The 13992-nt window shown below is 34.5% G+C and overlaps 1 protein-coding gene across 5 annotated transcripts in view; it reads left to right on the forward strand.

Moving 5' to 3' along the window:
• LOC117242216 (titin homolog) overlaps positions 1-13992 on the forward strand; it is a 46063-nt gene that overhangs the window by 15533 nt on the left and 16538 nt on the right. For all 5 annotated transcript variants that reach the window (XM_033508709.1, XM_033508705.1, XM_033508710.1 and 2 more), the window contains 7 exons: positions 3316-3479; positions 4261-4482; positions 5124-5377; positions 5910-6073; positions 6149-6419; positions 7002-7253; positions 7344-7476. In XM_033508709.1, the coding sequence (XP_033364600.1) occupies positions 3316-3479; positions 4261-4482; positions 5124-5377; positions 5910-6073; positions 6149-6419; positions 7002-7253; positions 7344-7476 (1460 nt within the window). The remainder of the gene's footprint in view (positions 1-3315; positions 3480-4260; positions 4483-5123; positions 5378-5909; positions 6074-6148; positions 6420-7001; positions 7254-7343; positions 7477-13992) is intronic.

Below are 13992 nucleotides of genomic sequence, written 5' to 3' on the forward strand. Positions count from 1 at the left end.
ATAAACTCATATACTTTATTAAAAATCATACGAATTTTCAAAGATGTATCGCTTCTAACTGAATAAAATTTCGATGGAAAATTACGTTATAAATTTACAATTTTGACTGTGTTTTAGTAATAATTATGATTATAAGGATTATCAGTGTGTCATTCGGCTGCTGATGATGTATTCTTCCAGAAGAATGTAGATTGTATCCAAAAGTTTCAATGTTATTGCTGATTGCGCGATTTTATATGAAATCATGAACGCCTTGAATTTCAATAAAGATTTTCACAAGCATCTCCTTTTTGGAATCATAAATGGAAGGCATGCGTTTCATCCGGGATGTATCGAAAATGTCATGCATTACTAATTACGTTATAACACGTATAATCAAGTGATTATAATTAGAAGTTCAGCGACAGTGACTGTAGTTTCGCTCGTACACTTGGCCCAGGTTTTAATGGACATGGTCCAAATGAACTAGAGTCGTGCTATAGTTTCCCTTGAAATGACGTCAATATTTAGGGTGATCACTTATCGAGCATTCACAAACAAAAGGTAGAAAATCTGTTGATCGTATTTTCGTAGGTCTTTTAACGAGATATGGAATTCTATTTTGGTTTTGAATAATTTGGCGCGTTTTTCTGACGTAGTGGAAAACAAGGTACAATTTATCGTACTTTTAATTCGTTGAAAGATTTTTATCCCAAAATTTATATTGAGAATGTTAACACGTTGATTAATGCAATATTAATACGAAATATAATTTATAATAATCGTTTTGTAATCTTTACACATCAATTAAGTATTGGAATTAGTTTTTTAATCGACAAAGTAACAATATCGGAAGCATAAAGTAAAAAATTACAAAATGAGAAAGTATTTTTTATCCTAATAGCGAAAATCTCTTGGAATATGAATAAATCGCATAAATAAATTTTCAACGTCAGATACCAACAATGCAGGTTACAAAACAGATGATGAAACAAATTTCAATCAGATCGTCGTAAACCTTCGAATAAAATTATAAACATTTCCGATTCACGAATGGTTGATCTCGATGCTGGAACAGGGCCAAGTGTGACAGTTCCTTGACCAAACCTTTAAAATATAATAGCGCTCTATACTATATATAAACGAAACAAATGTAATATATCACATGCACAATTAAACGAAAAGAAACTCGGATGGCATGATTAAATGCGTACACTGAGCACAGAGAAGAAAACTACCGCAGTGACACGTTGGAAGGGAATCATGATTCTCAAATTAGAATCAAAGGTCCCGACGTTGATCGCAAATTAATTTCAAATATCTCGATGGTCTAAAATAGCACAATAAATATACTGTATTATTTAAATATTTGCAACATCGCTTAAATATTTTATATGAAATGTAAGGGTTAAACAGTTTGGTGAATTTTTTAATCATAATGTACAACGTACTTCCTGCAAACGCCAGAAAACGTGCAAAAATAAACATAGCAAATTGTGGGAACAGCTGATTCCTACAAAGTAGGCCGTTCAATAAATAAACATCCCAGATCGTATTACGGAATTTGTAATATTAGATACAACGCTTTCAAAAATCTCTTTCCTAAAAATTGAAGCGCTTAACAACGTTGGAAAAATTGTAGAAGTTCATGAACAGAATGAAAAGAGTAAATGAACAGTTGCAAACGTAAGTTACTCTATTCTAACAATCGCATGAAAATTGTATTACACGTAGTAAATTTACCAACAACGAATAAACGTCAATTGCACTTTTCTTCAAAAAAAAAAAAAAAAAAAAAAGAAAAGAAGATAAAAATGAAGAAAGAGGAAAAAAACATTACAATCGTATTATCGTCTGATAAGAGCATGACAATTATTTTGGACTTTAAACATTTAAGCATAGAGAAATTGCAAAAAACTAATCGTAAAATTACTAAATGCATTTTTTCAATGTGAAGCTAAACGAGGAACAGAGAAGTATTGCAAATAAAAATTACAAATAAATACCAGTGTAACGATTACTTAATGATCGTTTCACAATAATTGACATTATGATAATACACACGAAATGCAGTTAACTGTAATACAGGATAATATAATACAACATATTGACAAGTTGCTACCTTCAAACTGTTATCCAATATGGCAGAAGACAAACAGCTGTTGATCTAAATCATCGTCAATGTCGTCTCTTAGCTGACTATACAATTGCCAACAAATCAATGTAACAGCAAAACATCAACGATATTATCGTCAGGACGTAACAAAACGAAACAAATTAACGAGAAATTACGAAAGAAAGGGGATGCCGTTACGATTTATGAACGACTCGGCTGAAATAAGTGACACAATTCCAACGAAATATATAACGATCGTGTAACGACAAGCAAACGTGTGACGACATCACCTACAACACCTACGACACCTGTACTTACCTAAGTTCTGGTGGAAACACCTCTCTCGTGTTGAGTTATTTTCGTTTGCCTTGCTTATTCGCCTCCCTCCAACATCCTCGTGTATCCACAAATTCAAAATTCAGTCGGCGTCGGGACGCGAGTCATCTCGTATGCCCCACTTTTTTTACGAGCCTTGAAGTCACCAGAAAAAAATAAAAACCTTGACATTTTTTTAATTTCTTCCTTGAAACGCTACTCGCCAAAGTAACAATTTCGCGAACGTTCGTATAAGGAATAATTTTATCGAATCATAGCTTTCGTATTTCTCGATGATGATTCAAGATCGATTCGTGAGTAATATCATTAATCGAGGGAAGGAGAATGTGATTTTTATCGCTGAAAAGCTGTAATGAAACGTGAGGTGAAATTAGTACGAGGATGAAGCCTCACGATCATGGAATCGTCGCGAACAACGATGAAGACACGACGATTTCTCGTCTGAGACGATCGTGGTCTGATAAGGATTGCTTGATCATCGATTTTTTGGAATATTTGTATGGACATAGAGGTCAGCTGGATTTGCGTAAAATTACCTGAAACCTGTAACCGTGAAAAGTGTACTGCAAAATAATTTAATGTTACTGATACTCAAAAGTTTAGAGCATGTCATAAATTCAAAAAAAATAACAACTTCCTCGAGTAAAACTGAATATTTCATTTATAATAATACCATTGTATATTACTGAAACTATAACACATAATTAATTATATTAGAAATGATGTTTATCATTATAATATTTTTATTTGTCAGAAAAATGTACGAAAATATTTATTTCGTTTAGAAAGCGAGGAGTGCTCCAAACTTGTTATATTTGTATGAAAATTTTATAAAAATTGGTAGGAAGATGTAGCAATGAGTGAGAGTAAATTGTTTCCTTTAGATGTTCCAGGACCAATTACGAGCGAACCGGTGGTAGTTGACGGAGGAAAGAACTGGTTGTCTTTGAGTTGGGGAAAAGCAGAAAGGAGAGGACCAGCGCCTGTCATCGCATACAAAGTCGACGCTTGGTTGCTGGGCAGTGACGGTGGCGCACGATGGGTCGAGGTATCGTCGATATTATTTATCGTTCTTTTGATATCAGATCTTGAGAAGTCAAGCAGTAAATGCTAAAGATAGTAAGATAGAATTACAATGTTAAAAACTAAAATTTAAGAATCTGTTAACGCTATTTGAAGATCAGCTGATGAAGAATCAGAATCTGTATGAAGTTTAGGATTCATTTTCGAAAATTGTGCAACATTGGACACGATGAACTTCTTGACAGTTCGAGATCTGATACTTTAAAACTACGATGCATCTTTGCGTAGTAACATAAATCTTTTCTCTGTTACAATCTGCCACCTTTTAAGGAATCTATATAGTAAGAAATATCTCTGTTACTTTAACTTGTAGCCAAACCATACTAACAAATCTTGATCGTAAGTTCTCTTTTATTCCTGCAGTCTCGTATGTCCCTGGTCTCAATTTGACAAATTGTGATACGTGTAAAACCACGGTATTTCGTACAAATTTCCCTTGCAATTAATGAAAAAGTGGATCAAGTGTATTTTTCTTTTACATAGAAAATTTTATCACAGATTTCCAAAGTTTTATAGCTACCTTTAATAAAATACGTACCTTATTGCTTGAAGGCACACGGTTTCCTATATATAAGGCGTTAACTTTGTCCATAATTTCCTCAAATTGAAGATTTTGTTTGCATGAACAATCTTACATCCGAGTGAATTGAAATTTCATATGTTTATCTTCAATTCTGTTTCGTGACCAATTTTCTTATTTCATCAAATCAAATTGAGAAACGAGATTAAATTGATTTCACTATCAGCTGGGTATGACACCAATCAACGCGTTCGACGCGTTCAATCTGAAACCCGGTGGCGAGTACAAGTTCCAAGTAACGCCAAGGAACCGTTATGGATGGGGCGAGTCCGTCACTATGACGAATTCCGTCAAGGTCAGCGAAATCGTCGATCTTCCGGAGTTCACGAAAATTTTGCCAGGTCAGCTCAAAGTGCTCGAGGGGGCCACAGTCAAATTGGAATGCGAGGCAAGTGCGCTATTATTAGTCAATCGTTCGTTTCCTGCTTTTATTCCGCTCTATTTACTATTAAATTCAATACACGTACTCGATGAATGTTTACCATCAAACAGAAACCTCGAAAAAGGATATAGAGCACATTCGAGTACCTTAGAGGCCAGATCGATCAACTCAGCTTTTATTAATTTTCAATTTCATTGCATAAGTACGTTATTAATGACTAATTCTCGAAAAACAAATTACCTATTTGCACGAGTTCATTTATTACGAGAAGATGACACCCCAAAGTTAATTTAAAAGAAATAGCATTTATTTGCAACATGATATTTTTTCCTTCTTTTTGATTTATAGAGTTGATCAACGCGGCTTTTGAGCGGCTCAATTAACATATTTGAAGAAAAAACAAAGTTTTAATTATTTTTTTCCATAAGTTTCAAATATATAACGTGCTTCTTGCGTTCAATATTACATCGATTTTCCACGAAATATCTGCAACCTGTGTGCGTTAAAACGAGTTACAGAGACTGTAGAATCTTACTATATGGTCGATTCGACTTTGATCAAAATTTGCTACAGATCCTCATTCGAGGTTTCCATACTATCGGTCAGAATCTTGCGAGAGATTTATGAATCTGTGTAAAATTTTGTAGATACGGGCTGATTCGAAGGTAGACATAAAATGGTACCACGAATCGATGGAAATTGATGCCAACGGTGACTCTAGATTGTCGATTTATCACAGTGCAACCAGGTGTTGTTTGACGATTGAAAATGTTCAAGAAATCGACAGTGGCAGATACGTTTGCGAAGCGAGTAATTCGATTGGAAAGGTTTCGTCGTTCGCTAGGGTACTCGTTGTTAACGATCCCAAGATCATTGAGGCTGATGAGAAACTTAGATCGAGGTATGAGTAACCCATATGAAATCAGTTAGTCTAAATTACTAGAAAATTTACGTAACAGTTAATTGTAAATATTATGATAATACTATGGATTTTTGTTTATTCATTTACGAGGAATTTCAAGCATTATACAAATATGTAGAAAATACATGTGATGTATAAAAGTATGTCACATATCCATAGCAAAATATTTGTTGAAGTATTTATTGAGACAGTTTCTATTTACAAAGTGAAACCTATTTAAGTTTCATATTCTATCGAATTCTCTATATTTCTATAATTTTCTATCTATTTCTATCGTGAGTGTTAATGAAACTATAAATTTGCATAAGTCTTAGCGGTCTATCTATCACTCTTTCGCAATATTATAATTAAATTTTCTAATTTCAACAAGCGAAGATGGGAAATACGAAATGTAAATTTTCAATCATGTTTTTTTATCTTTCTCTAATCTCTGTTGGAATGATTTTAAATAATTTTAATATAATTTTAATAATTTTAATTATTAAAATGAAACTTCCACGTTGATACGCAGAGGCTTGGGAGACGAAACGGAAGACAGACCACCGCAATTCACAATGAGAGTTCGAGATAGAAGAGTTCAAGCATCCTTTCCAGTTAGACTCACGTGTCAAGTGACAGGATATCCGGCTCCAGAAGTCACATGGTATAAGGATACCGAAGAGATTCGACAAGATGGTAAATATACTTTGCCAATGTTTTCTTAGTTCGTAATATTTTCAACAGATTAAAGACATTCCTACTTTCTCGAAGAACGTCACGTATTCTGGAACAATGATTCGAACTTCCACACCCTGGAGATTATTCACTCCATGTTGGAAGATTCCGGCTGTTACATGGTAATGGCGAAGAACGCGAGTGGTTCGGTGTCCTGTCGATGTATCCTGGTAGTAGACAAAGGAATTCGCGCTTACATTGCTCCAGAATTCCTGTGTGGCCTTGACGCTGTTTATACCGTGAAACTAGGCGGAGATCTGCGGATGACAGCTCAAATAGAAGCTTATCCCAGTGTTGGCATCGTATGGTAAATATCCAACTTAGCAATCACGATATCGACCAAATTTTCACGGTTTAATAATACTATAAAACCTATAAAAGAGTTATTTCCATAATAATAATAAAATAATAAGCTTGAGAAGCAGTTGATCAAGGACGAGATATCTGGCGACGTAATTTGATTTATGTAACTCTAGATAAAAGAGATATTCGCCTGTCTTTTTTCTTTTTTCTCTCTAATTTTAATGCTGCTTTAACATCGAGAATCATTGGCAACATCGTCTAAAATTATAATCGTTTCACAATATCTAAGATTCAATATCGTTTTCTACAAAAGAGAAATAAAACACAGTTATTTTAGCCCTTGTACATTCGAGACGACGATATATCTCAATTCGAATACCTTTTTATCTAAATCTGTGGACAAGATATCTTGTTAGATTAATGAAAGAGCGCAGGAAATATCTCGTCTGAAGCGTAAATGATATTCTCGGAAATAAACGAGATTTTAAATAAATAAAATAATTGATCAAAATATCGAAATATAAAATATGTCATCGACATGTATCGATGCCGAAGAGTGAATCTTGAAACTGAATCATCTGTTTAGGCATCGCGACGGAATACGTTTACGTCCAAGCAGAAGAGCAGTAATGACCTTGAACCACGATGGTACCGTCGAGCTGTGCTTGGCCAAGGTCACTCAAAGGGATGCTGGCGTTTATTGTTGTACAGCTACAAACGAGGTTGGCTTTGCCGAGACTTCGACAAGAGTATCCATTATTGGCACTGAAACGCAAGATGACGAGATGTCCGCTGAAGGAGTGCCAACTGTAACGATCGTGTCCACGCCAGACATACCGTAAGTTCTGTATAACAATCAGTCGAATGAAGATCATTTTACATTTACATAACTGAATTAATTGTATTTTCTCATGCTAAAAATTTGTAGATACTCGAAGGAACCTCTCTTCGTCACAAAACCACTGTCTACCGAGGCGATTGAAGGCGACAATGTTATTATATCCTGTGAGGTGGTGGGTGATCCGAAACCGGAAGTGATGTGGCTGCGCGATTTTCTCAGGGTAAGATTTTTTATTCATTTCTTTTAATCTTACATAATTTTTATGTTTAAAATAAATAATTTTGTTCAAACAATCTGGACATTGTTCGTATGCTTATCTTTACATTTAAAATCACAGTAAACAATTATTATTAGATCGCGGGTGTTTATGATTTTAAAGATGCAGAAATATATAAGACGCATATGAGAGACATTTAATTTGAAAATGTATATAATCTACACGAAGGAAATTCAACGATGTAAGAAATTTGCTTTTTTTAAATTTTATATCAAAGACTTGGATGAAACTTGATTTAAAAGATGAGACGAAAAAGTAAATTTACTTACTTTAATAGACGAAATATGTAATTTAATAGACGAAACAAATCTTTGTTTAGATTACGAGTGCATAATCTATTTTATAAAATGATACATTTGTGTAAACATCCGTACTCTGATAGTTATAGCTTCAACCCCCATGTTTGGAAGCTCTTCTCACCCCTGGTTGGCACGTGCAATCATCGGTAGAAAAGAAATGTGTATCAAATAGTACTCCCTGCTATACGATCTCCCATATAAATTTCATTCAAATTCACATATCGAGTATATACCGATTGCATAACGATCAAGAAAAGTCATAAATCACAAGCAGCGATAAAAACGTGGGAAAAGATTTTACGAAGCACGTTCGCCACGCGACCAGCATGAAACTTTACTCTGCGCTTTCGAACAAATCAATGACTCAACTTTCCTTCGGCCTTTACCATTTGTCATCCTTCGTCACCACTAGCCCCAATCTTCTTAAACAATGTCGATCAAAAATTGAAAGAAAAATCGTATAAAATCCAGGCTCGAGTCGATCTTTCGTACAAATCGATACGTATCGGATAGACATCTACGGATCGGCGGGTGGTTGATCGAACGGACAGGGAACGATGGAGAAAAAGAAAGAGAGAAACGTTGTGCAATTGGTGAAATGACGTGTCCCTAATGCCGAGTTGATCCATGATGTGGGTCAAGGTGATTGCGAAAAAGAAATGACAACGTAACATACCGCATTATGCCCATAAATGGGCCAAGCATTATATGCGTCGGGGAAACGGCATTGATATCAGACGGCTCTTTAAAAGGTAATAGTAAGTTACGTGAGGTTAGACACCCGGCTTCAGGAGAAAGAGAGAAATTTATTGCTCAATCGCGTGGAAGGTCCCAATGACAATGGGAATCGTCCAGGGCCCAGGGAATCTTGTTACTGCGGTCAGTGCAGTCTGATCACTGAACGGATGAAACTACTTCGAACTACACTGGCGTTCACGAGTGCTGAGACACCTGTTACACAACGGAGTGAAAATCATAGCGCAGTGGAAATCATTAGTCAAGATTTTAAGTTGAGAATTTGAATTTGACGCATATTTCAATTTTTGAACGTATCATACATTTAGTTTCGTAGTTGATCGAACTTTAGTTTCATAATTAAGTGAAAATTCTTGCAACGATAAACGCAAAACACTATTTTAGAGAAAATAACAGTAGATTCGCTTTGGTTACTATGATTGTTAGTATAGCTTTATGCAAAATGTGATTAATTAGGATTTTCAAAAAAACGATTAATTGATCGAAATTTTGTTTTCGCGCAAAATGAAGTTGGAGATGCGCATAGAAATAATTTGTTGAAACTATTTATTACAATCGTTATAATAAATTAATAATATCGTGTTACTTGCCCCTTCACCTATCGTAGTTCGCTCACGAAGGGCCCAAAATTCCATTGAAAAGTTCGAGATGAATTAAATGGGAAATTTCAAGGATCGAAATTATGAAATCATTCACACAGCAATCGTATGAATATCAAAACAACGATCGAAAAAATGCGACAAATATAGACGCGGAAGAAAATTAATTTTATCGCATCAAGTCGATAAAACTCGTATGAATTAAAATAAAGGTTTTAATAATTTCCTCATGATTTTTTTACTTTTTTTTCTTCTTTAACTTTAAGTTATCCAAGTGTCTTGATATCCATGAACGGTGTTGTACTTTGTATAGTTGTCTACTTCATATTGATAATGCTATCTGAAAAGCTAGATCGAATTTTATTGTACTACTATTGACAAAGAAAAAAATGACCCAATTCGATGTAATAAACGTTTACCGGATTGATAGGAGTGATACGAAAGATTTGATGAAATAATATGCTACTGTTGTTATTTCTGTATTTAGAAGTAGGATCGCAATAGCTATTATTTTATTCCTTGGATAAATCTATCACGCCGTTCCGAGGCGAAAAACCTTTATTTCTTTTCTTTCTTACATGAACTAGGGATAAAAACAAAAGAATATCTTAAATCTGTCGATTATATTTAGAACTATCTTCTAGTTACTATTTATTGTAACTAGCGCATCTGCATATGGATGGCGAGCGCGAACTCACGTTATCATTTTCAACAGTTACTGCAAGCTACTGTCAGTTATATTCCATTCACGTGTTCATACGAGTTTCGTACGAACTCTTCCGAGTTTATTCTGGCGATAGCACGCGCGAAACTACGGTCAACGAATGCTAATTAATAATAATTTTAAACACGTTGACGTCATTCTAGCGCTGAATCGTCATCGTCACTGTCTGACGCTAAGCATTCCTTAGAAGCAAAATGAAAAATGACCGGAAGATCTTGTGCTAATAATGAGATTTTTTAATTAAGTACGATACCTATGTCCTTTGAATGTTCAATTACTTAACTCTCGCGTTATAAATATTATATATACATATATGTGTGTGTCATTATTATTTGTATAATATATAATGTGTTTACATTGAAAGAGGCACGCAAAAAATAATAGATAAATAATACGAAAAATGTATTTGTCAACAAGTGAAAGCATAAGTTGCTAATATGCAGTCAAAAAGGAAACCGGAAGTGATTGGTGACCGGAAAAAACAGGCGTATATGGTATCCGCGTGACAAAGGGATATCTGCATTATCGAAAAGCGTAGAGAGAAGAGGCTCCCCACTTATCCTGACGAAGCCGACTTTCTTCGTCGATGGATCGGTAGTGCAATAGCACAAGGCGGCAAAACAGTCGTCGCGTGTCTTTGGCGAACGAATAGCCACTCGTCCTCATACAATTCCTCTGGATCGTAGCTTCTAAGATCGATAAGTGACATGGATATTTTTTATTTCGATCATTCTGAGTACTCGTTGAAAATCTCACGAAGAAAGTGGCATTTATTTTTCGGACGCTAATTCTTCGTATCGCTGACTCTCTTATTTCGGATTTGGATATATTCGATGTGGAAATTCGGAACGTAAGCAGAAACACATCTTCTATACTTTTTATAATATACTTGTACTTTTTGTAGCGTTATCTATCAAAATTTTCCCACTGCGTTTTTGTAACACTTTTTGAAAGCTCGAAGAATTAGAAAAATTACTTGTAAGAATCAGTATGTGCATGAATTTACCGTCTTACAAATGCATTCTTTTTAGAGCTAAGATATAAAAAATTCTTTCAAGAAATTTACGTAATTTTAGAATCTTTTTAATGATCAATAATCGAACCAATGCATATCTTTTATAGTTATTTCACAGAGCTTCGTTTTAAATCTTCGTACTAAATTCCAAGTTTAGTATTTGCGTAATGAATGTAGTGCTTGATAAGAATTAGCTTGTCTTTCTAAAATGCGATTATCATTTTTACCGTCGCGTTTCTACTTTTTGAAATATGATCAATTTTCTTCAATACTTGACACCCAATTTACATAAATCTGTCATGTCGTTTTTACGTAGTTTCCATCTAACACCTTTATTTTCTTTTCTACTTGAGACCGCATAAATCCATGAAATCATTCGTATAAATATTCGCACGGTCTTTACAAATGTTATTAGATTTTTTTCTTTGCTTGACACCTAATTTGCATAAATTTGTCATATTTAGTATCTAATAGCTAAACTGCAGACACTTACACACTTATGGGAATATATCATCATTATTATATAATACCCGGATGAGAATATTATTGAAATATATAATAACATATGAAATATATAAATATATAAAACATTGAAAGAATAAAGCAAACTTCTATTTAAATCTCACTTCTTCGAAAAAAAAAATTGAATACTCCTAAAGATACAAATTTGCACAAATATCTACACTATACTAATATTAACACGTTAATGTTAACATTAATATTAACACACAATATCTATGAAAATATCCTTCTCTAGTAATAATGTTACTCTTGTACTTCCTCCATTCGACGTCTAATTCCCATAAATCTGTCTTACTTGTTATCATTCTCATTATCATCTAATGATAATACCTACTTTTCTTATTTTTATCGATAAAACTATCGTTCGACCCACGACCAATTTATTGAAATATCATCGAGGATCTAATCGGATCGTAAGATCTCAAAGCCGTGATCTCTGTGACGTGAGTCATCCATCGATCTCAGCGGAGCTCGTTAGGACATTCATCGAACTGGTCGACGCTTAAGCGCGAATGTCAGCGCCTGTTCGCCGTAATGTTGGCCGAGTCCGAGTTTCCTCTCTCGTTCTTTCGTCCCGTCGTCGATCGGAGGGACGCGACGCGTCGCGACTGCGAATGTGCACCGCCAAATACGTCCAAGTTTGTTTTCAGTGCAGCTGCAGCTGCTAAATGGGGATAAACGAGTCGCGATTTCGCGATAGGGATCGATGCTCGTTGATCAAAAAATTCTGGATACCGTGAAAGATTATGTTTTCAACGTCACGATTCCTTTTTCCTCTATCGGGTGAATATATTAAATATACGAATATATTTAGTAAATAATGTCTAATAATATTTTTCTTTGCTAAATATATATATGAATATTGGCATCAAAATGGAAACTTAACGGCGAATGACATAAGTACAAACAACTTCTTGAGGTTCGTTAAAAACGATTACATTCATTTTAATAAAAATATCATTGTCTAAAGTATGAATTAAGTATACTGTTAAAAAAGTTACAAATAATATCCCGTGAAGAATATTAATTTTCTGTCTGAGGTTTATCAAAAAAGTCTGTTTATTTTTATCAGCTATTCAGTGAAAAATTCATTTTAATAAAAACATGGTCGAGAATTTATTTTCGTTTAAGTATAGAAGAATGTAAAAATAGTGATTAAAACTCTTACCGTGAATTTTAACGAAAACATCAATTTATTACTTAAACATATTCTAAGAAACATTGAAAATAATACTATAGGAAAATATTATCTCTATACGTGCTGATTAAAAATTGTTCCACGAATTTCTAACATTAATAATACAGTTTTCTAAATATATTATTTACGTATATCGTAGAACAGCGTAGAAATAATACTCTATTAATCCATAAAACAAAAATATTCTCAGAAACTCGGAAAGTTTCTGCTCTCTATATGTCCACCAGCAAACAGATTTCTTGTATGTCGACAATCTGTTTTACACGCGTAAATATAGATCTATATAAGATGACATTGCAAGAAGTCCTTGCAGTAGCCGGCTCTGCTTCGGTTTATGGCGCCTCTCTTCCGTAACGGGAAGTGTCGTCCGCATAAATTTCATCGTAGGCGAACCGCGACAGGTGAAAGACAGATGGGTCTCAGAAGGTCCATTATGTCACGATTCGAGTTCGAGCATTAGAAATACTGAAAACTTCATTTCGTGATGACAACCATGTTGTTATAAATCAAAGTCAGTTTCGGTGTTCAGCACGTGACAAATTTTTTTACAAACATCGAAACCCGCAATACGTATTTCGAAGATTTATCATATTAAATGGAACTAGACGAGAACTTGATAAATAAAATTTATTAACGACAGAGAAAAGTATTCCAAGGTATATTAGAGATGTCAGGTCCGGAACGATTAAATGCAACTTAAAGCGCGTTGAAACGCTGGATGTTCAGATTGGTTCGGTCGAAAAAGGAAACAATCGAGTCTTTCTTTTTCAACGACCTTAATTTTCGAGGGTTTAAGAAGGGCGTGTCTGGCGAAGAGACGCGCAATTAGTAATGAAAAAACGGTAATATGCGTTGGCACTCGTGTCATACGAGCAACGAGATCAGTCTCGAACGATCTGTTCAACTTTCGCTCCCTATATGGACTAGAGCCCCGACGAAGACGTTTCCCATCTTACTTTTATCAACTGCCCTTCCTTCTCTTTCTACCTGACTTTGCCTCTATGTATCTAGAAAATTTTCTTCAACTGGATTTTAACCCCGGATTCATCAAGCTGCCAAATTTATGAAGAATTTCTGTTATCGAAAAGGAGACACAACGCTTGTAAGAAATATTAAAAGCTTTGCAAATGCAGCAAAAGATTTATAAAACAGAAGATTATGTAGAGAAACAATGAAAATAATAATTTCTTCCTCAGAAACCACAGAAAGAATAAAACGTAAAAATATTGCAAATTTTCCAAATCTGTGGCGAAATACTTATAAATTTGTTGATTTTGTAAACAATCGACAAAAATAATGGATTCGATCACAAGGGGTGACCTCACTGTGGGCGTAAGTGACGGAAA

The sequence above is a fragment of the Bombus vosnesenskii genome, unplaced genomic scaffold, assembly GCF_011952255.1.
Source record: "Bombus vosnesenskii isolate JDL3184/JDL3185 unplaced genomic scaffold, Bvos_JDL3184-5_v1.1 scf7180000016270, whole genome shotgun sequence".
Taxonomy (NCBI): domain Eukaryota; kingdom Metazoa; phylum Arthropoda; class Insecta; order Hymenoptera; family Apidae; genus Bombus; species Bombus vosnesenskii.